The sequence below is a fragment of the Zalophus californianus genome, chromosome X (assembly GCF_009762305.2).
Source record: "Zalophus californianus isolate mZalCal1 chromosome X, mZalCal1.pri.v2, whole genome shotgun sequence".
In the NCBI taxonomy this organism is placed as follows: domain Eukaryota; kingdom Metazoa; phylum Chordata; class Mammalia; order Carnivora; family Otariidae; genus Zalophus; species Zalophus californianus.
In genome coordinates, this window is record NC_045612.1 from 66508974 (window position 1) to 66536295 (window position 27322).

The window sequence follows — 27322 nt, forward strand, 5'->3', positions numbered from 1 at the left end:
CTTCATCAAAATTTCACCCACTAGTTTTTGTATCCATTGATGATTTTTGCCCAAATTAATTATTAGTATGAAAGTTTCATATGGTGATTTTCTAATTCTATCATTCCTTCTATATATAATAGTGGGTGTTCTACTGTAGGGAGGAATTTTATTCCCTCTCCAATTTATTTGTTCATTATCAATATGGATTTGTGGATTCAGTAGTTATAATCCATTACTATCATGATTTATTTTAGTAATCAAGAGTCCCAGATGTGATCAGTAGGATTCCCTTCAAATTTTTATCTATTTATTTTTTTAACTAAGCTCTATACCCAATGTGGGGCTCAAACTCACAACCCTGAGATCAAAAGTTGCATGCTCTACCAACTAAGCCAGCCAGGTACCCCTCATTTATTTTAAAAATTGTACATAACATAGTATTTACCATTAATAATTATTAAGTGTACAATTTAGTAGCATTAAGTACATCTACATTTTTGTACAATCATCACCACTATTCATCTTATTCATCTTTAGAATTTTTTCATCTTGAAAAACCAAATGATTTGGTTTTATATTTGGATTATTTTAGAAATGTTTACATCATTACAAAAGTAAAAACTATAAAAACTTGTATACTTAGAGAAGTGTCATTCCCTCCCATAACTGTTCCACTCCATTTCCTCCACCTCCTGTAGATAACCAACTTTGTTAGTTTTTGGTTTAACTTTTTCTATGTTTCCTTTTGCAGGTCAACTGGCAGTCGAGTCCTCTTTATTACCTCCTCCAACATACATAAAATGGGCAAATATGTGTATATTTTCCTAATTCCTCTTCTGTTTTACACAAATGTAGCATAATATGTATATTCTTTTGTACTTTGTTTTTTTTTCACTGAAAAATCGATCTTAAAAACCCATATCATTTACACAACTCTTCCTCATTCCTTTTTTTTATAGCTGTGAAATACTCCATGGTATTTACGTATGTTGGAGGAGGTAATAAAGAGGACTCGACTGCCAGTTGACCTGCCAGCTGGATCCAGGCAATCATATACTCCTCACCCAAACCCCATTCTGGGAATGTACATTCTTCCTACTTTTCCCAAGTGGGAGCTATTCCAACCACATAGCCTTGAGAAAGTAAGTTATTATTGAGACCACCTGGACAGCATACATGACTGAATCCAGTTAAGGCCTCTATATAAACTTTTGAGATTCTGGTGGGCAGGTGGGAATCTCTAGTCATTTTGCAGCTCCCCAAGACAAGCCTCATGAGTTCCCTTGTTTATTAAAAACACAACCTAAGTGTCCATAGATAGATAAATGGGTAAAGTGTGTTATACACAGTGGAATATCACTTAGCCATAAAAAGAATGAAGTCTTGATACTTGTGACAACATGGATGGGCCTAGAGGGTATATACTAAGTAAAAGAAGTCAGATAGAGAAAGACAAATACCATATGATTTCACTTATATGTGGAATCTAAAAAAAAAACAAAATAAATTAACAAATAAAAAACAGAAACAGGCTCATAAATACAAGCTGGTGGTTGCTAGAGGGAGGGAGGATGGGTGAAATAGGTGGAGTGGATTAAGAGGTACAACTTTCCAGTTGTAAAATAAATAAGTCATGGAGATAAGGACAGCACAGGGAATTTAGTCAATAATATTTTTATAATGTGGTATGGTGATTACACTCATTGTGGTGAGCAGTGCATAATGTATAGAATTGTAAAATCGCTATGTCGTACGCTTGAAACTAATGTAACATTGTATGTCAACTATACTTCAAGAAAAAAAATAAAAATTTTAGGGGCTCCTGGGTGGTTTAGTCTGTTAAGCATCTGACTTTGGCTCAGGTCATGATCTCGGGGTCCTGGGATTGAGCCCCAGGTCAGACTCCGCACTCAGTGGGGAACCTGCTTCTCCCTCTCCCTCTCCCTCTCCCTCTGCCCCTACTCCGCTCATGCTCATGCATGCGCTCTCTCACACAAATAAATAAATAAAATCTTTAAAAGTAAAAAATAAATAAAAATTTAGAAAAACTATCAACTTAGAATGGTCTGCCTCAATCTCTCCTTGGTCTCTCCTTGCCCTGCATATACAGTGTCCAGTTTGTAAACCAACGATGTACCATAGTATATTCAATCAGTCTCCTGTATTTGAACATTTGGGTATTTTTGAGAATATTTCAATTATAAATAGTGCTAAAATGAATAATTTTGTGCACATATATTCTTATTTTTTGGATTAGATTCCTAGAAGTGGGATTGCTAGATCAGAGGATAAATGCTTATGTAGTTTTGCTGGATATTTTCAGCTTAACCTCCGTAGATATGCCATTTTGCATTTCCACCAGCATTGTATAAGGGTGCATGTTTCCCCACAGCCTTGATGATGGCATGTATTGAATTTTTTGCCAATATGATAGGTGAGATTTCTGTGTTCTTTAAAAATTTACCTTAATTTTTATTCACTCAATTTACATGCAGTAAAATTCATTCTTTTTTGGTGTACCAGTCTGTGAGTTTTGACAAGTGCCTAGGACAATAAAGGACATAACAGTTACATCACCACAAAAATTTCCTTTATGTGGCTCCTCTCTCCCCACATCCAGCCCCAGATAGCCACTGATCTATTCTCTGTCCCTTTGACTTTGTCTTTTCCAGAATGTCATATAAATAGAATCAAACAGCATGTCTCCATATACTTTTATTTTGTATTATTATTATGAGTGTCTGTAAATGTCTTAAAATGTTTTTCATATCTCCAGATCACATATTTTCACTTCAGAACCAGCTATTTTCCCTTCCATACACATATCCTTATCTCTCCAACATAATGAAATTCTTTTTCTCTGTGCATGTGTGTGCATGTGTTTCCCAGCAAGGCCTAAAAGAGTAGTCATATGATGTTTCACACCATGGAAATAAATCCAAATTATAGACAACTGATTTTATTTTGTTGGTGTTTTTCCTCTTGAGTATATTATTCTTCTCTAGTTAAATTATCCCAGTTTTACAACCCACTATGATAAACAAAACTGGACCAAATAAATGGAAACTTCTTCAGCTATGTAGGATTTTTATTATGTTTTACATAGGGGAATTGAGGTTTAATGAATATGGACTATGACACAAAAACTAAAAAGACAGAAATGCTTCCTTACAACCTTAGCTTCATGCTCATCCTCCAAACAAAATAATAAAAAGTCGGTATTTGCTGTCTATAACCAGAAATTTAAGTCCTTGTCTTAAAGTAATAAATTAGTAAGTTTAACTTTAAAAATGTCATAAAAAAACTTTAAAAAATCACTTTTGATGTCCGCTCTGTGCACCGCACATGGCACAGTTCCTGGGACACAGAAGGTATTCAACAAGCTCTAGCTCATTTACTTTTTAAAAAGTCTTCAGTGCTATTAAGTCTGTAACTGTTTTCCTGCTTTTACTTTATTCATCTTGATTTGAAAAACTTTAGAGGCAGAATGAGGGAATAAGATAGCTAACAATCACGTGGCTAGGTCCGAATTTTCTAGAATATTACACAAACGAGGCGGATTACAAGGTACTTCTAAACGAATGGGGAAAATATTCCATTTTAACACCCTGAAGCCATTTTGGACTAGGGAAAAAAAAAAACGCAACGCTTCACAACTACGCATGCGCCTGTGCAGACGCATTACACGCCTCATCTTTGCGTAAATGAAAGGGGCAGTTAATCATCCTTAACGGACCAATGAAAAACCACCAGATTATCCTTTTTTTATTGGCTAACGGAGACCAATGAGAAGTGAACCGTCTTTCAGCGTGCAACTAGCGGTAGAGCGTCGTGACGTAATGTGAAGGGTCGCCCAGAAGGCCTGAGCTGGACCAATGAGGCGGGACAGGGGGCTGGTTTGTCTGTTCTCACGCCCCGCGCTCAGACCCAGCCCGAGGAAAGTTTGGCTTCTCCGAGAGAGAGAGAGAAGCGAACATGGCAGCGCGTTGGTGGCTTTGGTGTGTTTCCGCGAACATGGCGGTGGCGCTGCTGCTCAGTTACGGGGTTCCCTCAGTCTCTGCCCAAAGAAAGAAGGAGGTGAGGACGCTGTTTGCAGCAACACGGGATTTTCCCAAAGAATGGGGTTTGAGAGGGTCTGTACTCCTTGCCATCCCCTTTCCCATTGGTTCTGTGTCTTTTGGTGGCTCCAGTTTCACCATTTTTAAGAGTTAGGAGGTTCGCGAGAGAAGAAACTGTAACTCCTTGTCTTCTAGGGATGTAGAGCCTGAGAGGGGTGGGGTAGATGACAACCTGGCTTCTCTAGGCCTGTGCGTGTACATAGCTGAGAGTTTTGACACTACTTTGAATATGGGCCCCATCAGGTGGTAGGGGAAGTTTGACTCTAGGTCCGGGGGTAGAATTTCTTGAATCTTTCTGCTGTCAGTAGTTGTAACTCCTCTATAGACGTCTGAGAGCTATACATTTGTAGCATTTTCGCTTCAGGAATGTGAGAATTAAACTGAAAAGCTGAACTATGCCAGGTTTATGACATTGTCCAAATAATTGATTCAAAGCAATTTGCTGGGATGGAAGCTCTTAAACCATTTTCAATCATTTACAAATATCAAACATGCCAAGTACTGTTGTAGAAGCTTGGTATGCATAAGTGAACAAAACAAAGATTCTCCCTTTGTGGAATTTACTGACTGTGGCAAGTAGAGGAGATACAATATTCTTTCCTTACCATTAAGCAATCCAAGCAAAGAAATTTTAACATTGTGTTTTGAAACATTTATGACTTAGAGCCATATGCTCTTAGAGCTTTCAGGATTACTCACAATTATTTATATTATTTATGCTCCCTGATTTTATGGATGAAGAAAACTGAGACCTAAGCTTACACAGTTACTTGTTGAACAAGGACTAAAATTCTAGGTCAGTCAGTCTTATGCTAGTTCCTGTACATTTTGTGCTTCTTCTAGTACACAACACCTGTACACGCACGTTAAAAATACCATTTAGATATTTCAGATGCTTGTCAACTTGAGCTGAATTTAAAGGAACCTATCTTTTCTGTTTCTGAATATTTGAACTATTTGATAAGAAAAAAATAAGCCAGCAAATTAAGATGAGTTCCTTGTTAGGTTGGCAGAAAATAAAATAAAAACATATAGTTTTCAAAGTTATAGCAAACAGAGGATTCCAAGACGTTTTTACATGAATAACAAGATATAGAGCAATACTTTATATTTTAGATGCCTTTTATGCAAAAACACAAAACCACCCATATATAAGTGCATATGTATGTATAGAGCAATTTTTGTAAGGATACACAACAATCTTAAGAGTGGCTTTCTCTGGGTAGTTGGGATTGTTCATTAGGGTAACACTTTCACTTTTTACCTTATGTACTGGTATTGTCTGAATTTCTACAGTAACCACTTTTTTTCTTTAAATTTTTTATTGTTACGTTAATCACCATACATTACATCATTAGTTTTTGATGTAGTGATCCATGATTCATTGTTTGTGTATAACACCCAGTGCTCCATGCAGAACGTGCCCTCTTTAATACCCTACAGTAACCACTTTTTATAAATAAGAAAAGTGAAGATTTTTTAAAACTGCTGTTTTGTCCAGTTTAATTATATTTATTTAATCTTTCACTGGAGTAGAAGCAGAAGGGCCTAGCAGGAGATAGATTATTTTAAAAAGGAATCAGCAATAAATTATATGCTTTAAAATGATTAACATGGTGGATTTTATGTTATGTAAATTTTTTCTCAATAAAATAGTTTAAAAAGAAATCAGATTCCAACTCCTTTCCTATGATGCCCACTTTTCAGACCCTTATTGCTCTTAGAGATCTATTGCAATACTGCCTAACTGGTCTTCCTTGAACCCATCCTTCATAGTATTGCCAGAGATGCTAACATGAAAATCTGAAAACCTTTTAACCTATTTTGCAAAGTATAAAAGGGCTTCTGTAGCCTGACCCTTGTCTGCTTCTTCCAGGCTTATCTCAGTCCAAGCTCCTTCCAATAGGAGTCATACTGAATTACCTGCCTTCCTTGATCTTTCTGTATTCTCTTGCAAGTGTCTGTATTTTGTGGGACTTCTGCTGGAGTATTTTCCTTCTCTCTCACCCCACCCTCTCATTCACCTGAGGATTCCTACTCTTTTTAAGATTTTATTTATTTATTTATTTGAGAGAGAGGGAGCACGAGCAGGGGAAGAGGCAGAGGGAGAGAGAAGGGAGAAGCAGACTCTCCGCTGAGCAGGGAGCCTGACAAGGGGCTCAATCCCGGGACCCTGAGATCATGACCTCAGATGAAGGCAGATGCTTAACTGGCTGAGCCACCCAGGCACCCCTGAGGATTCCTACTCTTCAAGTCTTAGCTCAAACATCATCTTCTTCCTCAACCAAGCTTTTCCTCGTCCCCCCAGGTGAACTGAGAGGAATTCAGCACATAATACTATCATTGTTCATTTATCAGTCTTCCCCATTAGACTGTGAGTATCTTGAATATACTTTTTTTTTTTAAGATTTTATTTATTTGACAGAGACACAGTGAGAGAGGGAACACCAGCAGGGGGAGTGGGAGAGGGAAAAGCAGGCTCCCCGCTGAGCAGGGAGCCCGATGCAGGGCTCGATCTCAGGACCCTGAGATCATGACCTGAGCTGAAGACAGATGCTTAACGACTGAGCCACCCAGGTGCCCCTTGAATATACTTTTTTAAAAATACAGGTACCTTTAAATTCATTTTTGTTTTCCTGGCACCTAGCAGTGTCAAAAAGGTCCTTGATAAACATGAAATTAATTAAATAAATGTGTGTATGTAGGGTCAGGAATCTGTTCTTTCACTTGCAGTTTGTTTAGGTTTCAGAACCTAAAATGGGATTTTCTCATCAGTAAACAAGGAATTAATATAGGATGGTAAACATGGCTTTGTTTTTATCCCTTTCCTCTGTAACTGTGGATGTTTTAGGCTGTTTAAAAAGGATTGCTGTGGGCCACCTAGGTTGCTCAGCCAGTTAAACGTCCAACTCTTGGTTTAGGCTCAGGTCATGATGTCAGGGTCCTGGGATCAAACACTGCTTCAGGCTTCCTCTCAGCAGGGAGTCTGTTTCAGGATCCTCTCTCTCCCACCCCCTCTGCTTCTTCCCCATTCCCCCACCCTGCTTGCACGCACATTCTCTCTTTCTCAAATAAAAATAAATCTTTAAGGGGCACCTGGGTTGCCCAGTCAGTTGAGCATCTGCCTTTGGCTCCGGTCATGATCCCAGGGTCCTGGGATCAAACACCACGTCCTGCTCCCTGCTCAGCAGGAGAGCCTGCTTCTCCGCTCCCCTCTGTACCTTACCCCAGCTCCCGCTCTCTCTTTCGCTCACTCTTTCTCTCAAATAAATAAAATCTTTAAAAAATAAATAAATAAAAATAAATCTTTAAAAAAAAGATTACTGTGAACCCGAAGGCGCCAGAAAACTTTTTTTTTTTTTAAATCCCAGGTCTATCCACCATAGTAGATGTGGCTCTAAATAGGTTGATGCCTGGGCTTATAATCTTTAAGTATTCCTTTTAAAAAGACACTTTTCGAGATGCTTGGGTGGCTCAGTTGGTTAAGTGTCTGCCTTCAGCTCAGGTCATGATCTCAGGGTCCTGGGATCTAGTCCCGCATCAGGCTCCCTGCTCAGCGGGAAGCCTGCTTCTCCCTCTCCCTCTCCCCCCGCCTCCGCTTGTGCGCGCGCTCTCTCTCTCTCTCTGACAAATAAATAAAAAAAATTAAAAAGACACTATTCTTAAAATAATATAATTATTTTTTTATTTTTTATTGTTATGTTAATCACCATATATTACATCATTAGTTTTTGGTGCAGTGTTCCATGATTCATTGTTTGTTCATAACACCCAGTGCTCCATGCAGAACGTGCCCTCCTCAATACCCATCACCAGGCTAACCCATCCCCCTACCACCCTCCCCTCTAGAACCCTCAGTTTGTTTTTCAGAGTCCATCATCTCTCATGGTTCGTCTCCCCCTCTGACATACTCCCCTTTTCTTCCTCTCCTGTTATCTTCTTTTTCTTTTTTCTTAAAATATGTTGCGTTATTTGTTTCAGAAGTACAGATCTGTGATTCAACAGTCTTGCACAATTCACAGCGCTCACTGTAGCACATACCCTCCCCAATGTCTATCACCCAGCCACCCCATCCCTCCCACCCCCAACCACTCCAGTAACAGTTTGTTCCTGAGATTAAGAATTCCTCATATCAGTGAGGTCATGTGATACATGTCTTTCTCTGATTGACTTACTTCAGTCAGCATAATATAATTAAAAATCACTCCAGTTCCTCCTGGTTGTCTATTGTTAAATGTAATGCTATTCTACTTACCTGATTATTTATATCTATAATAGTGTTTTCTCGGGAACATTGACTTATTCTCTAATATTTATTCAATACCTTCTACATGCCAGGAACAATGGTTTATATGTATTATCTATAATCCTCACAATAACCCTGCAGAGTATTAACCCCTTAAGAAAGATGAGGGAAGAGGGGACTGATGTTGAACAAGAGGGATTATTGGGGGCTTGCCCAAAGAAGACAGCTCTAGAGACAGCTGGGATTCTGCCCCTGGTCCAACTCCAAACCCAAAGCTCTTTGCTAGGTCACAAAGACTTCTTTTGCAATGACTTGTTTTATTTTTATGATGAATTATATCCCCTGTGGTAGAAGGGAAGTTGTTTGTCCTTGCATCTGGTGTCGTTTTAGGAAGGCAGCATGATAAAAATGAAAAAACAGGGCCTTTGATAAAATGATCTATATATCTTGGTCTACTTCTGGGAATCTGTAATAGAGAAATAAAATGAAATATGGAAAACAGTGAGTGCACATAGAATACTGAAACCTAATAAAAATGATCATAATAATGCTAGGATGATAGATTTCCACCCCTTTCTCAGTTTTCAAAAAAATTTTGTAAAATTTTAAAGAGCATATATGTTAATGCAACCCTAATGATCCTTAGCCAGTTGCTGAGTTTCATTTTATCAGTAGAATGCAAAAATGCCTGTTTGCATATTGTGAAAATTAAATGAGGACTGTAAAGTGTCTAATGCCACCCCTTGCATGTAGAAGACATTAGATGAATATTAGAAGATAAGATTGTGTTCCTCTGTGGTAGTAAAGTATTTTTTGGTTGATCTTTTTGTGATGTTGTTATGGATATTCAGAAAGTAGAATTACTGCATATTTTGACAAGGCAGGTTATTGTTGGAAAAACTTCTACATTTTCTGACATTGCTTTGAAAACTGACAAATGAAATTGTCACATGTACAAAAAAGTCTCTGTGATTCTTTAGAAAATACCTTATTACTAAGAATCAAAGGCCCAGGAACAGTTGCAAAACAAATGAGGTACCCCCTAAAACTAAAACATCAAGGAGAGGGGAGAGAGTGTATTTTATCCCTGTCCAGAAAGTAGGTACACTGAGAATGGAGCAGATAACATTTAAGGATTAAAAATGCTCTCTTCTCTGCTCTCTGTCTGTCTCCTTCAGTCGGTATCTGCCAGATATGTTTCCAGACCTGTTCAGTGTCACTCTTAATTTAAGAATGGAGTTGGAAATGGTATTACTTAACCAGGACTCTTATTTTACTAATGTCTGAAAACTAGTGGATGATTAAGGAAGCTAAAAATACCAAGAATTTTTATAAATAAACCTTGATGGTGTAGAACACAGATACAGTCAAATAAGTTTGGGGAAAGGGGAAGGAGGTGCATTTCAGAGGAATTCATACTGGTGATGTTTAGCTTTATTACTTCTGAAATTCATAAGAAATCTTAATGGCAGGATCAGATTTTCGCTTTAAATGATAATGGATTCCTGTATGCTATTTTTCATGAGAGATATTCAGGGGCAGTAGGAGAATTTGTAGTTGTTAAGACTTAATCTAGTTTACTAGAGCTAATTTAGATAAATATTATGCAAGCAGGTAGAGTGAAATTAAACTATTGTGTCACTGCCTTTTCTTGGCCCTCTTAATCCTTTATAGGCCTAAAATGTTCATCATACTTGATTATTGCTAACAAGATTAGAGATATTAATTGGCTTCCTGTTGGGATTATTTTGTGGTCATACTAATTAAAATGTTTCAAGAGCACAGAGTTCAAGCTTACTTTGCTGGTAAGTATTTTAATTGTGAATAATATTGCTTTTTTTGTTTTGTTTTATTTGAGTCGAAAATAAATAATGTAGTCCGGAAAGGGGGGAAATTGATTATAAAAGTCCTTCCTTATGCATTTAATGTTTTTCCATAGCAAGCCTATATTTTGTTTTGAATTAATATATCTAATGCAAATTAAAAACTGGATGGATATATTTTCATCAATGTTTAGTAAAGCCGTTAGTGGAAAAAGTATTTGCAGTAGGAGTTGTTTCCAAATCAATTGCTTTTTTTAGTTGCTGAATAATTCATTTGATAAACCTCTTACTTTTCTCTACTGTAGTCCTTTGTGGTTCTTAACTTTAAAGTACTAAATAGAAGGACGCAAAGGCTATGGGCAACATTTTAGTATATGTGCTGCCGAAGCGAGCACTATGGGCAACATTTTAATCCTTTACTTTTGAAGGTTATGTCTTTGGAAGATAAAGGGATATCTGGGGAGTGCATAGTGTGACTTAGTGAAGATGCTGTAGAAAAACAAAATTTTTATTTCTGAGCCATAGCTTTCAGTACTCAGACAATGGGCTCCTGACAAAGAATGAAAGGCACCCTAAGGAAGAAGATTCTTCAGTACTAGAGATTTACTCCAATCAGGAAAGCTTTCAACTCAAATGTGAAGAAAAGAGAAATTCCTTTATAAAACCATATACTAGAGAAGACAGAGGACTAGTGAAAGAAGTGGCTAGGACCTGTACTCTAAATAACTATAAAACATTGATGAATGAGATTGGAGATGACACAAACAGATGGAAAGATATTCCATGCTCATGGATTGAAAGAACAAATAATGTTAAAATGTCCATGCTACCCAAAGCAATCTAATGTAATCCCCATCTAAGTACCAACAGCATTTAACACAGAACTAGAATAAACAATCTTAAAATTTGTATGGAGCCACAAAAGACCCTGAATAGAAAAAGCAATCTTGAAAAAGAAAAATAAAGTTGGAGGTATCACAGTTCCAGGCTTCGAGTTGTACTGCAAAGCTATAATAATCAAAACAGTATGGCACTGGCACAAAAATAGACACATTGATCATTGGAACAGTATAGGAACCCCAGAAACAAACCCACAATTATATGGTCATTTAATCTTCGACAAAGGATGCAAGAATGTGCAATGGGAAAAAGTTTCTTCAATAAATGGTGTTGGAAAAACTAGACCATATTCTTACATAGCATACAAAAATAAACTCAAAATGGATTAAGGACCTAAATGTAAGACCTGAAACTATTAAACCCTAGAAGAACACAGACAGTAAAGTCTCTGACATTGGCCTTTTTTCCTAGATATGTCTAGAAAATGTGTCTGACATTTGGCAACATTTTTCTAGATACGTCTCCTGAGGCAAGGGAAACAAAAGCAAAAATAAACTATTCAGAATTCATTAAGATAAAAAGCTTCTGCCCAGTGAAGGAAACAATCAGCAAACTAAAGGCAACCTATGGAGTGGGAGAAGATTATTTGCAAATTACATATCCAATAAAGGGTTAGTATCCAGAATATATAAAGAATTTCTATAACTCAACACCAGAAAAACACAAATAATCCAATTAAAAGTAGACATCTCTCCATGGAAAGATGCTCAGTATCTCTGATCATCAGGGAAATGCATATCAAAGCATCAATGAGATGTCACCTCACACCTGTCAGAATGGCTAAAATGAAAAACACAAGAAACAAAAGGTGTTGGTGAGGATGTGGGAAAAAAGGAACCCTTGTGCACTGTTGATGGAAATGCAGACTGGTGCAGCCACTGTGGCAGTATGGTGGTTCCTCAAAAAATTAAAAATAGAATTACCATATGATCCAGTAATTGTACTACTGGGTATTTACACAAAGAATACAAAAACACTAATTCAGAAGGATATATGCACCCCTATGTTTATCACAGCATTATTTACAATAGCCAAATTATGGGAGCATCCCAAGTGTCTACTGATAGATGAATGGGTAAATATGGATATATATATATACATACAATAGAATATTATTCAGCCATAAAAAAGAATGAACTCTTGCCATTTGCAACAACTTGGATGGAACTAGAGAGTATAATGCTATGTGAAGTAAGTCGGAGAAAGGCAAATACCATATGATTTCATTCATATGTGGAATTTAATAAGCAAAACAAACAAAGGAAAAAAAAAAAGGCAAACCAAAAAGCAGACTCTTAACTATAGAGAATAAACAGGTGGTTACCAAAGGGGAGGTGGATGGGGGGATGGGTGAAATAAGTGAAGCAGATTAAGAGTACACTTAATTTGATGAGCACTGAGTAATGTATAGAATTGTTGAATCCCCCCCAAAAAATTGTTGAATCAGTATATTGTACACCTGAAACTAATATAGCACTGTATATTAACTCTACTGGAATTTTTAAAAAGTGTCTCAATTATTAAGATGTTATATTTGAGTTATCTAAAATATATCACATTCCTCGGGGCGCCTGGGTGGCTCAGTCAGTTAAGCGTCTGCCTTCGGCTCAGGTCATGATCCCAGGGTCCTGGGATCGAGCCCCACATCGGGCTCCCTGCTCAGTGGGGAGCCTGCTTCTCCCTCTGCCTCTGCCTGCCTGCCTGCCTGCCTACTTGTGCTCTCTCTCTCTCTCTGTCAAATAAATAAATAAAATCTTTAAAAAAAAAAAATAAAATAAAATATATCACATTCCTCAGTCATTCCAGGAAGATCAAGTAGTGGTTTATTATTAGGAATGAAATATTTTTCCCTCTTATTTATCATTTGAATAGCTTAATGTTTATTTAATTTCCCTGTGTTACACATATTTATATAACATGTAGTCTGTACCCATAAGAATGAGAATGTATAGCAGTAGTTCTGAAACTTCAGTGTATATAAAGAATCACTTGGGTTACCTCTTAAAATTTCATATTCTCGGAACTTACTGTAGACCTACTGAATCAAATTTACTAGAGGATGAAACCTGGCAGTCTTTTTTTTTTATAAGTTTTTTTTTAAAGATTTTTTATTTATTTGAGAGAGAGAATGAGATAGAGAGAGAGCATGAGAGGGGAGAGGGCCAGAGGGAGAAGCAGACTCCCTGCTGAGCAGGGAGCCCGATGTGGGACTCGATCCCGGGACTCCAAAATCATGACCTGAGCCGAAGGCAGTCACTTAACCAACTGAGCCACCCAGGCGCCCAAAACCTGGAAGTCTTAACATCTAACAAGCTCCTTTATACCAACCACACTTGGAGAAACACTGGTCTAGAAAGTTTATTACCCATTATGCTGAGGGCTTGCTCTGGGAAGTTTTGGTTTACTTTATCACCACATTCTTCTTTTATATTGTGTTCTGATCAGTAATGAATTAAAAAATTAGATACATAATAAGATGATAAAAACTTAAATCATACTGTGAAAATTCTTTTCAGTTTAAACAGTGGTTCTCAATGAGGGAGGAGGGGAATTTTGCTCCCAGGGGTTATCTGGCAATGTCTGGAGACATTTTTGGTTGTGGCAGCTGAAGGTAGGGGTACTACTGGCATCTGGTGCATGAAGATCAGGGGTGCCACTCAGCATCCTACAATGTGCAGGACACCTCCAGACAACAAAGAATTATCTGGCTCAAGATGTCAGTATTGCCACTGTTGTAAAACCCTGGTTTAGAGTGATCTGTTTCCTCAGTATCATTGTTCCACAAATCTTGTTAATTATTTGTTATACTAATCTTTTGAGAGTGTATATATTTCTCTATGGGCTTAGAGTGTATATTTGGTTTTCCATTTGTGACATATTTATTTTATGGCTCTTACCAGAATTATTTTGAATCTGCTACAAAACTAATTTTTGTGCATTCTTTCTATGTTGTTCATAGGTATACTCCCGAAATATTTTTTTTTTTCAGTATTGGCTGAATTCAGCCATGCTTTAAAGGTAAATCATGCATTTTTAGAATCGATGTTACTGTTCCCTTCCTGGAAAAACAAGTTCCATTTCTTTTTTTTTTTAAGATTTTATTTACTTATGGGCGCCCGGGTGGCTCAGTTGGTTAAGCGACTGCCTTTGGCTCAGGTCACGATCCTGGAGTCCCAGGATCGAGTCCCATATTGGGCTCCCTGCTCAGCAGGGAGTCTGCTTCTCCCTCTGACCCTCCCCCCCCCGTGCTTTCTCTCTCTCTTGCTCTCATTCTCTCTCTCTCAAATAAAATCTTTTTTTAAAGATTTTATTTACTTATTTATTTAGAGAGAGCAAGCACGTGCATATGAACAGGGACAGAGGAAGAGGGAGAGAATCTCAAGCAGACTCCCCACTGAGCACAGAGCCCAACATGGGGCTCGATCCCAGGACTGTGAGATCATGACTTGAGCTGAAATCAAAAGTCAGATGCCTAACCAACTGAACCACCCAGGCACCCTGAGTTTTGATAGTTTTTGAAAGTATAACTACTAATCTTTTGTCGGATATGTGGTTTGAAAATATTTTCTCCCACTCTAGCTTTTCTTTTCCTCTTTTTTTTTAAGATTTTATTTATTTATTTGAGAGAGAGAATGAGAGAGAAAGCACATGAGATGGGGGGGAGGGTCAGAGGGAGAAGCAGACTCCCCGCCGAGCAGGGAGTCCGATGCGGGACTCGATCCAGGGACTCCAGGATCATGACCTGAGCCGAAGGCAGTCGCTTAACCAACTGAGCCACCCAGGCGCCCTGTCTTTTCCTCCTCTTAAGATGGTCTTTCCTAGAGAAAAAAATTTAATTTTGGTGAGGTTATCTTTTTATTTTCTTCTTTATGAGTCATGCTTTTTGGCTTCAGGTCTAAGAACTCTTTCCCTACCCCAGGATCCTAAATGTTCTCTCTTAATCTTTTTCCTAAACAAAAATTTTTGTAAGTAAGCTGTATGCCCAGTGTGGGGCTTGAACTCACAACCCCAAGATCAAGAGTAACATGTTCCACTGACTGAGCGAGCCAGGTGCCCCTTTTTTCTTTTTTTTTCTAAAATTTTCATAGTTTTCATTTTTATGTGATCCAGTTTGAGTTAATTTTTGTATAAAGTGTGAAGTTTAGTTCAAGATTCCTATTTTTGACTATGGATGTCCCGTTGCTCCAGCACTATTTGTTGAAAACCTAGCCTTGCTTTACTGACTTTTTCACCTTTGTGAAAAATCAGTTGGCTATACTTAATGTAGGTCTGTTTCTGTGCCATTGATCTGAGTCTGTTCTGTCATCAGTACCACTCTGCCTTGCTTATTATAGCTATATAGTAAACCTTAAAATCAGGTAGAGTGATCCTCCCATTTTATTCTTTGTTTTCAAGATTGTTTTAACTACTCCAGTTTCTTTATAGGTATGTTTTGTTTTTATTTTGTTTTGGTTTTGAGAAGCAAAATCGTGTACAAAACTAACTGGTTTAACTCAACGTTCTTTGGAATCTTTGGCAAATGAAAAGTTTTATGATTTTATATTTTATTTGTTAGTATAAATAAGTAATTCACATCAATAGGGCAGTATCTGATTAAATCTCATCATGGAATAATAGAATTTTAAGAATAATTATCATTATCAGGCCCAATTATCAGATTTTATTTCTAGGTTTCTCACATTTTCTGTGTACCTCTGCATGTTAGTCTTGGTTTTAGGTAAGTTGCCTAGTTAAAAGGAACTTCAAATGCCATGCTGAGAGCATTAACACCACGTTCCTTCCTTTTTTTTTTTTTTAGATGGTGTTATCAGAAAAGGTTAGTCAACTGATGGAATGGACCAATAAAAGACCTGTAATAAGAATGAATGGAGACAAGTTCCGTCGCCTTGTTAAAGCCCCACCAAGAAACTACTCCGTTATTGTCATGTTCACTGCTCTCCAACTTCACAGACAGTGTGTCGTGTGCAAGTATGAACTTTCAGCTACACTTTAAAATTAAATAACATTAGATTTTAACTGTTTCTCAATCCCAGAAGAACCAAATTAGTTCAGTGGGCACATAAACAATTATTGAATATATCTTACTTAGAATGTCTGTAGTAACACATACTGCCCTTTTTTACAGTCATTCTTGGTTTCCCACATTAGTCGGGGTATTGTGGTAGCCATGATAGGAATAACTTAAAAACTGAATAATCATCATATAAATTGGTATCAATTTATATAAATGTATGCCAGTAGGATTAATGTAGTATTTTATTATTTGTAAGTGCTTTCAGTTTCATACTCTTATTTTATACAACCCCAGAAGGTAAGTAAAGCAAATATTCTCTCATTTATGAAGAAATAGGTTCCAAAATCTTTTAACTGGTCTATGCAAAGCTAGAGATAATTATTAATGCAATAATGGTAGCTACATCCAAATTTGGAATTACAGGAGAACATTTTTAGAAAATAAAGATGTATGATTTAGAGATGTTTTCTTTTTTCTAGATTATTTTGTAGTGATTGAAAACCTTGGAAATGGAGACTAATCTCACTTAAACTTTCATCGAACAATGGTTTGATTTTATTTTACTGTTTCTGAGTAATCTTAGGAACAAAGATTGATATTTCTTTAAACAAAAGGACTATATTTCTTTATTTTATTTTATTTTTTAAAGATTTTTTTTTTTTTTTTATTCGTCAGAGTGCAAGAGTGAGCACAAGCAGAGGAAGCGGCAGGCAGAGGGAGAAGAGGCAGGCAGAGGGAGAAGTGGCAGGCAGAGGGAGAAGCAGGCTCCCCACTGAGCAAGGAGCCCAATATGGGACTCGATCCCAGGACTCTGGGATCATGACCTGAGCCGAAGGCAGATGCTTAACCAACTGAGCCACCCATGTATCCCAGGACTATATTTCTTTAAAACAAAATTTAAAATAGTGGGTACTAAAAAACAGAATAGCTTTTCCTTTTTGGTATTTTTTTAACTTATATATTTTTTAAAGATTTTATTTATTTATTTGAGAGAGAGAGAATGAGAGATAGAGAGCACGAGAGGGAAGAGGGTCAGAGGGAGAAGCAGACTCCGTGCTGAGCAGGGAACCCGATGCAGGACTCGATCCCGGGACTCCAGGATCATGACCTGAGCCGAAGGCAGTTGCTTAACCAACCGAGCCACCCAGGCGCCCCATTAACTTATATTTTTAGATCAATATGTGTGATCTGGGAATTCACATTAAATAAAATGACAGAGCTACCCAATGAAGAACTAATTTAGTAAAATCTTGAAGGCTTTCCAAGTTCTGACAGCCTGTGGGTCCATGTGAAGGATTAGACAATTTTTTTTTTAGAATATGCATTACGTTACCCCAAGACTTACTAACTTTTCTTAAAGGATTTTCCCCTCAGAGGTAGGAAATAGTCAAGGTATTTGATCCCAGAGTACTTATTTTTGAGTACATATGCTGGATAGTAGGTATTAATTATGCATAAACTTAAAATCTAGAATCACTTTTAATTTAGTCATTTCACTCAGCAATCAGGAGTATACAAAAATTTTAAGGAACAAACACAAACTCCTTCATAATTCTGTACTAAATGCAAATTAAATACATTCTTATTAACCTAAGTTTTTATTAGTATCTTACTTTCTATAAGACCGAATTTAAAATTAGCTTGCATTTTCCTAAGCTCATTCAAAAAATAAAAATTAACAGCAATGTGTATAATACTATATATTTGGTGCTATCAGGATGAGAAGTATAAGATGGCCTACCCTTATCATATGGCTGGGGAAATGAGTTCCACACGTGAAAATTTAGCTGGCAATATAAGACAATTTATAACTAAGTACCAAGTGGGTTATGTGCATAATAAATACTATAAAATTTCAGGGAGGACATATAACAGGAAGATTAGGGTTGGTCTAATGGAGAAGAAAGGATTTGTATTAGGGCTGGACAGATGGATCAGATTTAGATAGAAGTAGAATGTTTTGGTTAGAAGTAAAGATGTGTGCAAGGGTACAGAGATGGTGGTAAATAAAATGCCGGAATTAAGAGATCCTGTTCTATATATTTTTTTTAAAGATTTTATTTATTTATTTGAGAGAGAGAGAGAATGAGAGATAGAAAGCACGAGAGGGAAGAGGGCCAGAGGGAGAAGCAGACTCCCTGCTGAGCAGGGAGCCCGATGTGGGACTCGATCCTGGGACTCCAGGATCATGACCTGAGCCGAAGGCAGTCGCTCAACCAACTGAGCCACCCAGGCGCCCGAGATCCTGTTTTATATTGATTCGTAGTAAGGCTACGTAAAAGTTAGATGCCTTATTGGAACTGGATGATAAAGAACCTTGAATAACCAGTGAAAAAGGGTGGAGACTGTTCCAAAGGTAGTAGAAAAACAACAATGGCTTCAGAGAAGAGTAGAAGTTTCAGAAAAGTAGTGATTTAAGAAGACATGTATATTGCAGCATAAGAATGATTGGAAGAGGAGAAACTAGAGTCAGTATTTTAATATTCTAATGTCAGATATTAAACATCTGCCTTTAGCTGATAGCAATAAAAATAAATGGAAAGGGTTGGAGTTAAAAGATAATCACAAATGAAGAATTATTACATCTTGGAAACTGAAAGCATATGGGCAATAAGGGAAAAGTCAAACATGACTTGAGGTTTCAGTTAATCTCAATTCCCTAGATTCTTCTTATCTTTCACCCTAATAATTCATCTGACTGTATTTTTATTTACTAAATAATAGCATGTTATATGTTAGATTTATAAAATGGGTTACTGTTATAGTCTACTTTCTCTGAAAATACTTCAACCTTGTCTTTGAACACTTAAAAGAAATTTAGGGTATTAAAAATTGTTGTACAGACAGTTAGCTGGATTTTTCCAATGACTACTTAAAGAGCTTTGAGATAAGAAACAAGCACAAAGTGTGAAGCTGAGTCAAGTAACTACTTTCTGTTGAAATCCCCAACACTTAGGATAAGGCTTCTTTTATGCCAAAACAATGGCAGTATTTTCCAAGGTTCTAACCCTGTCAGCAGAACCTGACTGGTGTTTCTTTCTCTCTCTCTCTCCCTCTCTGTCTCTATCTCTCTATCTCTCAAAATATTTCCCCCATTGGAAAAACTGCTATTGCTTCTTTGTTTCTGTTTTTTTTTTTTAAAGATTTTTATTTATTTATTGAGAGACAGAGAGAATGATAGAGAGAGAGCATGAGAGGGAGGAGGGTCAGAGGGAGAAGCAGACTTCTGCTGAGCAGGGAGCCTGATGCGGGACTCGATCCTGGGACTCCAGGATCATGACCTGAGCCGAAGGCAGTCGCTTAACCAACTGAGCCACCCAGGTGCCCCTCTTTGGCTCTGTTTTACTGCTGATAAATTAGATTGCTTTTAAAAGTGTTTTATATGTTATCTTCACAAATCTGATTGTATCCAGGCAAGCTGATGAAGAATTCCAGATCCTGGCAAACTCCTGGCGATACTCCAGTGCATTTACCAACAGGATATTTTTTGCTATGGTGGATTTTGATGAAGGCTCTGATGTATTTCAGATGGTAAGATCTTTGGCTTATTTTATTAAGTAAGGATAAGTTAACTATAGATAAAATGGAATATATCTTTTTCAATAGCCACAAGAAGTTTTATTTATATATTCATTGTTATCTAAGTATACTGGGTATATAATGTTATATTGCTTTCAGGTGTACAACAGTGATTTGACAGTTCCATACATTACTTAGTGCTCAACATGATAAGGGTAGTCACCATCCATTACCACACAAGGTTATTACAATATTATTGATTGTATACCCTGTGCTATAGTTTACATTTCTGTGACTTACTTATTTTATAACCAGAAGTTTGTTCCTCTTAATCCCCTTCACCTATTTTGCATATCCGCCCTTCCCTCTGGCAACTACCCACGTTTGTTCTCTGTATTTCTGGGTCTGTTTGTGGGTGTGTTTTTTAGATTCCACATATAAGTGATATCATATGGTATTTGTCCTCTGTCTGAACTTACTTCGCTTAGCATAATACCCTCTAGGTCCACCCATGTTGTCATAAATGGCAAAATTTCATTATTTTTTATGGCTGAGTAGTGTGTGTGTGTGTGTGTGTGTGTGTGTGTACGTGTGTACATACATGCATACATGTCATATCTTTTCTGTCCATTAATCTATCGATGGACATGTGGGTTGCTTTTATATTTTGGCTATTATAGATGTCTCTGCAATAAATAGGAATGCATATATCCTTTCTAGCTAGTGTTTTCATTTTCTTTAGGTAAATACTCAATAGTGCAATTCCTGGATCATGTGATATTTCCATTTTTAATGTTTTGAGGAAGCTTCATACTGTTTTCCATACTGGTTGCACCAATTTACATTTCCACCAACATTGCACAAGGGTTCTCTTTTATCCACATCTTCACCAACACTTGTTATTTCTTGTCTTTTTTATTTGAGCCATCCTGACAGGTGTGAGGTGATATCTCATTATAGTTTTGATTTGCCTTTCTCTGATGATTAGTGATGTTGAGCATCTTTTCATGTATCTATTGGCCATCTGTATGTCTTCTTTGGAAAAATGTCTATTCAGGTTCTCTGCCCATTTTTATTTATTTATTTTTTTAAAAGATTTTATTTATTTGACAGAGAGACAGCGAGAGAGGGGCACAAGCAGGGGGAGTGGGAGAGGGAGAAGCAGGCTTCCCGCGGAGCAGGGAGCCTGATGTGGGACTCCATCCCAGGACCCTAGGATCATGACCTGAGCCAAAGGCAGACGTTTAACGACTGAGCCACCCAGGTGCCACTGTACTGATCTATTTTTATTGATTTTTGAGGGGTGTTCTCTGTGCCTCCTGGACTTGAATGCTTGTTTCCTTCCCCAGATTAGGGAAGTTCTCAGCTATAATTTGTTCAAATAAACCTTCTGCCCCCCTCTCTTTCCCTGCCTCCCTCCCTCCCTCTCCCTCCCCTCTCTCCCTCTGCTCTCTCCCTCCCTCTCTCCCTCCCTCCCTCTTTCTCTCTCTCTCTCCCCCCCCCCCCCCCTCTTCTGGGACCCCTGTTACTTTGCTTTATGGTATCGCTGATTTCTCGAATCCTCCCTTTGTGATCCAGTAGTTGTTTTTTCTCTCTTTTTCTCAGGTTCCTTATTTTCCATCATTTTGTCTTCTATATCACTGACTCTTCTGCCTTGTTTATCCTTTGCAGTTAGAGCTTCCATTTTTGACTGCATCTCAGGAATAGCATTTTTATTTTGGCCTGATTAGATTTTAGTTCTTTTATTTCTTCAGTAAGGGATTCTCCTACGCTTTTTTCAAGCCCAACTAGTATCATTATAATCGTTATGCATTCTAGTTCTGACATCTTACTTATATCCGTACTGATTAAATCCCTGATAGTGAGTACTGCCTCATGTTCTTTCTTTTGGGGTGAGTTTCTCTGTCTTGTCATTATGTCCAGAAAAGGTTAGATGAAAGAGAGAGCAAAGTCAAAAATAGCAAAAACAACACCAGAAAAATACAAACAAAACAAATCAGAGGGCGCCTGGGAGGCTCAGTTGGTTGAGCAGCTGCCTTCGGCTCGGGTCATGGTCCTGGAGTCCTGGGATCGAGTGCCGCATCAGGCTCCCTGCTCGGCGGGGAGTCTGCTTCTCCCTCTGACCCTCTTGGATCTCGTGCTCTCTCTCTCTCTATCTCATTCTCTCTCTCAAATAAATAAATAAATAAAATCTTAAAAAAAAACAGAAGTAAACAGAAACAAAACAAAATAAGAAAAAATGAAATGAAGTAAAACAGAACAAAACAATAAATTAGATCCTGGGTGTATTTTGGTTTGTGTATTAAAAAAAAACAAAACTAGGTCCCAAATTAGGAAAGAAAGAAAAACATATATATACAAAAATAAAATACAATGAAAGGAAACCAAAAATAAAATATGTATACATAATGTAAATATAAACATAAAAATTAAAGACTTAAAAAAGAATTGATTAAAAAAGGAAATAGCTGAAAACAATAATAGAACTGAAAGACTAAAGAATTAAAAAAAAAACCCACTAATGCTATATACTGTTTTCTCTAGAGCTGAAGTTTTGCAATTCTCTATGATCGGTAACCTTGGTGTTAGCTGGTTGTTCCTGTTGGTCTTCTGGGGGAGGGGCCTGTTGCACTGATTCTCAGGTGTTCTTGTGGTAGAAGTGTCCCTCCCTTGCGAGGGGGCCTGTCTCAATGTAAGCGGCTCCCAGATTGTACTATGTGGCGCTGTTTTGCTCCCTGAAGGCTTTCATCACCGATGGGGGGATAAAAATTGCAGCACCCCGATCTGTAGCCCTGGAGCTGAACGTTCGCACCTCCCATTCTTCAGTGAGCCCTCACAGAAAATCAGTCAATCACTCGTTTCCCTGGTTCTGTCTGAACTCTGTATTCATTCAGCTTATGACTGAGTGTTTTACTCTCAGGTACACGACCCTGTTTTGAGTCTCCAAACTTTACAGACTCCTGTGGTGCAGATCCGTGCCGTTCCTCCCAGGGGAAGGAGGGGCATCTTGGCATGCTTCTGCCTTTTGCTGGGCCCTTTCCTGGAGAGCAGTTACCTGACCGTGCAGTGGTTCTGCAGTGGTTCGTGGTTTATGGCAACATCGAGCAGAAAGCCGCCTCCTTGGGATACCTGGGTGGCTCAGTCCCTTAGGAATCTGCCTTCGGCTCAGGTCATGATCCCAGGGTCCTGGGATCAAGTGCTGCATCGGGCTCCTTGCTCAGTGGGGAGCCTGCTTCTCCCTCTGCCTGCAGCTGCCTCTGCTTGTGCGGTCTCTCTCTCTCTCTCTCTCAAATAAATAAATAAAATCTTAGAATAAAAAAAAGAAAAGAAAAGAAAGCCGACTCCTAGGCTTGCTGTTTGCAGCCGGCTTCCTTGCTCTGATGCCTGGGAACTCTGTCACAGTCAGGTACCCCCATTCTTTTTGTGACCCTAGGAATCCTGAGACCACCCTTTCCCATCTGGGATTCTGCCCCGCTTCACCATTTGAGCACCTTTAAGGCAGGGATGTTCCCCACTGGAGCAAACTTCTAAAAGTTACGATTTTGCCCTCCTCTGCTTATAATACTTTCTGGTAGCTGGATTAAGGCAGCTCCCTCCTCTCCTTGGTTTTATCTTCCAATATATCGCCCTGGATTCACGTCTCCTCATCTGCCTTACAAAAAGTGGTCTCTTTCCTATTTGTAGAATTACAGCAATTTTTTTCTCAATTCTCTGGTTGATTTCTGTGGTGTTTAGAATGATTTGTTAACTATTGAGCTGAATTCCAGGAACCAGATGAAATTAGGGTTCCCTACTCCTCTGTCATCTTAACTCCTGGCCACATGAAGTTTTTTCTTTTTCTTTTCTAAAGATTTTATTTATTTATTTGACAGAGAGAGACAGCGAGAGAGGGAATACAAGCAGGGGGAGTGGGAGAGGGAGAAGTAGGCTTCCCACAGAGCAGGGAGCCTGACGCAGGGCTCGATCCCAGAACTCTGGGATCATGACCTGAGCTGAAGGCAGACGCTTAACAACTGAGCCACCCAGGCGCCCCTGGCAACAAGAAGTTTTAAATAGGACTTATATGAGATCTAGAGTAGTTAGTGAAATAAATCTGAACTTGAGCTAGCTATGAAATGTAATGGTCAATGCTAACCTATTAGAATATAGAAGATGGGTAGTAATCAAGAAGGTTTTATATTTTTTTATTATTTTAAACAACGTATAATACAAATGTTACCATTTTAACCAGTTTTAACTCTACAGTTTATCAAGTAACTTTATTTTTATTTTTTTAATTTTATTATGTTAGTCACCATACAATACATCATTAGTCAAGTAAATTTTTAAATCACAGTGTGAATCCCACCATTATGCCACATTGTAGTTCTTAGTAGAACTAGGTACCTGTCTGCCCTCTTGTTTCCTGACTTAGTGGAAAATCTCGTTCAAAGCTTAACCTTTTCCTGTGTTCTGCATCCCATACCCATTGGCTCTATCAGTCATGACTTCTCACACCTGTATTTTTTTTTACAGCTTTTTAAAAAGATTTTATTTATTTGACAGAGAGAGAGAGAGAGAGCACAAGCAGGGGGAGTGGCAGGCAGAGGGAGAGGGAGAAGCAGGCTCCCCGCTGAGCAGGGAACCCGATGCAGGGCTCCATTCCAGGACCCTGAGATCACAACCTGAGCCAAAGGCAGATGCTTAACTGACTGAGCCACCCAGGTGTCCCTTGCACCTGTATTTTTTAAAATTAAGATTTTTTTAGAGCAACTAAGGTTCATGGAAGAATTCCGGGACAGATGTGGAGATTTCCCTTATACCCCTTGCCCCCACACATGGGTAGCCTTTCCCATTATCAGCATTCCCCACCAGAGTAGTACATTTGTTACAGTTGATGAACTTGTATTGACACATCATAATGACCAAAAGTGTATAGTTTATATCAGTATTCACTCTCGTTCTTGTATATTCTCTTGGCTTAGACAAATATGTAATGATAAGTATCCATCAGTATGGTATCATAAAGAGTATTTTCACTGTCCTAATAATCCTCCATACTCTGCCAATTCATCCCTCCCCCAACCCTTGGTAACCACTGAAGTTTTTACCATTTACATGTTTTGCCTTTTCCAGAATGTCATATAGTTAGAATCATACAGTATGTAGAATTTTCAGGTTGACTTCTTTCACTTACTAATAGTACTTAAAGTTTCTCCATGTCTTTTCATGACTTGATAGCTCATTTCTTTGTAGTGCTGAATAATATTCTATTGTCTGGATGTACCACAGTTTCTTTATACATTTCATGTATTGAAAGACATCTTGATTGCCTCCACATTTTAGCAATTATGAATACAACTCCTCATAAACATCCATATGTTGATTTTTGTGCAGACATAAGTTTCCAGCTCCTTTGGGTAAATATCAAGGAGTGTGATTGCTGGATCATAAGGTAAGAGTATGTTTAGTTTTGTTAAGAACCTGCCAAATAATCTTCCAACCTGGCTGTATCATTTTTCATTTCCAAGAGCAATAAATGAGGGTCTCCGTTACTTCACATATTCATCAGTATTTGGTGTTGTCAGTATTCTGCATTTTGGCCATTGTAATAGTCATGTAGTGGTATCTTACTATTGTTTTAATTTGCATTTCCCTGATGACACATCATGTAGAGCATCTTCTCTTTTTTTTCTTTAAATAGGTAAAGAAGACTTTTTTTTTTTCAAATTTCTAATTTCTACTTAACATACAGTGAAATATTGGTTTCAGGAGTAGAATTCAGTGATTCATCACTTATATACAATACCTAATGCTCCTCATAACAAGTGCCCTCCTTAATGCCCATCACCCATCCAGCCCATCCCCCACCCTCCTCCCTCCATGAACCCTCAGTTTATTTTCTATCATTAAGAGTCTCTTATGGTTTGTTTCACTCTTTTTCCCCCTTCCCATATGTTCATGTGTTTTGTTTCTTAAACTCCATATAGGAGGGAAATCATATGGTATTTGTCTTTCTCTGACTTATTTTGTTTAGCATAATACAGCCCTAGCTTTATCCACATTATTGCAAATGACAAGATTTCATGCTTTTTGATGGCTGAGTAATATTCCATTGTGTATATACCACGTCTTCTTTATCTATTCATCAGTTGATGGACATTTGGGTTCTTTGCATGTTTTGCTATTGTTGGTAATGCTGCTCTAAACATCGGGGTGCATGTACCCCTTCAAATCTGTACTTTGTATCCTTTGGGTAAATCTGGTAGTGCAATTGCTGGGTCATAGGGTAGTTCTATTTTTAAGTTTTTGATGAACCCCCATGCTGTTTTCCAGAGTGGCTGCACCAGTTTGCATTCCCACCAACAGTGTAAGAGGGTTCCCCTTTCTCCACATCCTTGCCAACACCTGTTTTTCTTGTGATGTTAATATTAGCCATTCTGACGGGTATAAGGTGGTAATCTCATCATGGTTTTGATTTGTATTTCCCTGATGATGAGTGATGTTCAACATTTTTTCATCTGGATGTCTTCTGTGGGAAAATGTCTATTCATTTCTTAACTGGATTATTTGTTTTTTGGGGTGTTGAGTTTGAGAAGTTCTTTATCAATTTTGGATACTAACCCTTTATCAGATAATGTTATTTGCAAGTATCTTCTCTTACTCCATAGGCTGCCTCTTAATTTTATTGATTGTTTCCTTCTTAGGGAACATTTTCAAAAGCTTATTTACCATTCGTACATCTTCTTTAATGAGATGTTTGTTAGGTCTTTGGCCCATTTTTTAATCAGCTCATTTGTTCTCTTATTGTTGAATTTTAAGAGTTATTTGCATATCTTAGAGAACAGTCATTTATCAGATGTGTGTATTGCAAATTTTTTCTCTTTGTCTGTGGCTTGTCATCTCACTGTCTTGACTTTGTTTTTCACCAAGCAGAAGTTTTTAATTTTAAGGAAGTACTACTTATCAGTTATTTCTATCATGGATCAAGTCTTTGGTATTGTATCTAAGAAGTCATCAGTATATCCATGGTCATCTAGGTTTTCTCCTATGTTTCCTCCTAGGAGTTTTATATTTTTTCCTTTTACATTTAGGTCTGTGATCCATTTTGAATTAATTTTTGTGAAAAGTATAAGGTCTGTGTCTAGGTTAGGCGGGTTATTTATTTATTTATTTTAGCTCATGGGTGTCCAGTTGTTTTAACACCATTTGTTGAAAAGACTGTCCTTTCTCCATTTATTTTTATTTTTTTAATTTATTTATTTTTAGAGAAGAGAGAGAGTGAGTGAGTGGGGGGAAGGGCAGAGGGAGAGAATCTTCAAGCAGTCTCCCCACTGAGTGTGGTACCTGACATGGGGCTCAATCTCATGACCCGTGAGATCATGACCTGAGCCAAAACCAAGAGTCCAATGCTTAACTGACTGAGCCACCAAGGCGCCCCCCTTTCTCCATTAATTGCCTTTTCTTTTTTTGTCAAAGATCAGTTGACTATATTTATGTGGGTTATTTCTGGGTTTTCTGTTTGTGCCGTTAATATATTTGTCTGTTTTTTGGCCAATACCACACTCTCTTGATTACCATAGCTTGAACCTGGGTAGTGACAGTTATCCAGTTTTGCTGTCCTTCAATATTGTGTTGGTTATTCTGAGTCTTTTTCCTCTCAGTGTAAACATTAGAATCAGTTTGTCAATATCCATAAAATTACTTGCTGGGATTTTGACTGGGCTGCATTGAAACTATA

The 27322-nt window shown here is 37.9% G+C and overlaps 1 protein-coding gene across 2 annotated transcripts in view; it reads left to right on the forward strand.

Moving 5' to 3' along the window:
- The first annotated feature begins 3904 nt into the window (after positions 1–3904).
- Positions 3905–27322, forward strand: part of MAGT1 (magnesium transporter 1) — a 51086-nt gene continuing 27668 nt past the window's right edge. The window contains exons 1-4 of one of the 2 annotated variants that reach the window (XM_027608603.1): positions 3941–4059; positions 10021–10151; positions 15868–16037; positions 19497–19614. In XM_027608603.1, coding sequence (XP_027464404.1) covers positions 15868–16037; positions 19497–19614 — 288 coding nt within the window. In that variant the 5' untranslated portion in view covers positions 3941–4059; positions 10021–10151. Of the gene's footprint in view, positions 4060–10020; positions 10152–15867; positions 16038–19496; positions 19615–27322 lie in introns of both variants that reach the window. The other variant, XM_027608602.1, reaches the window with a different exon arrangement.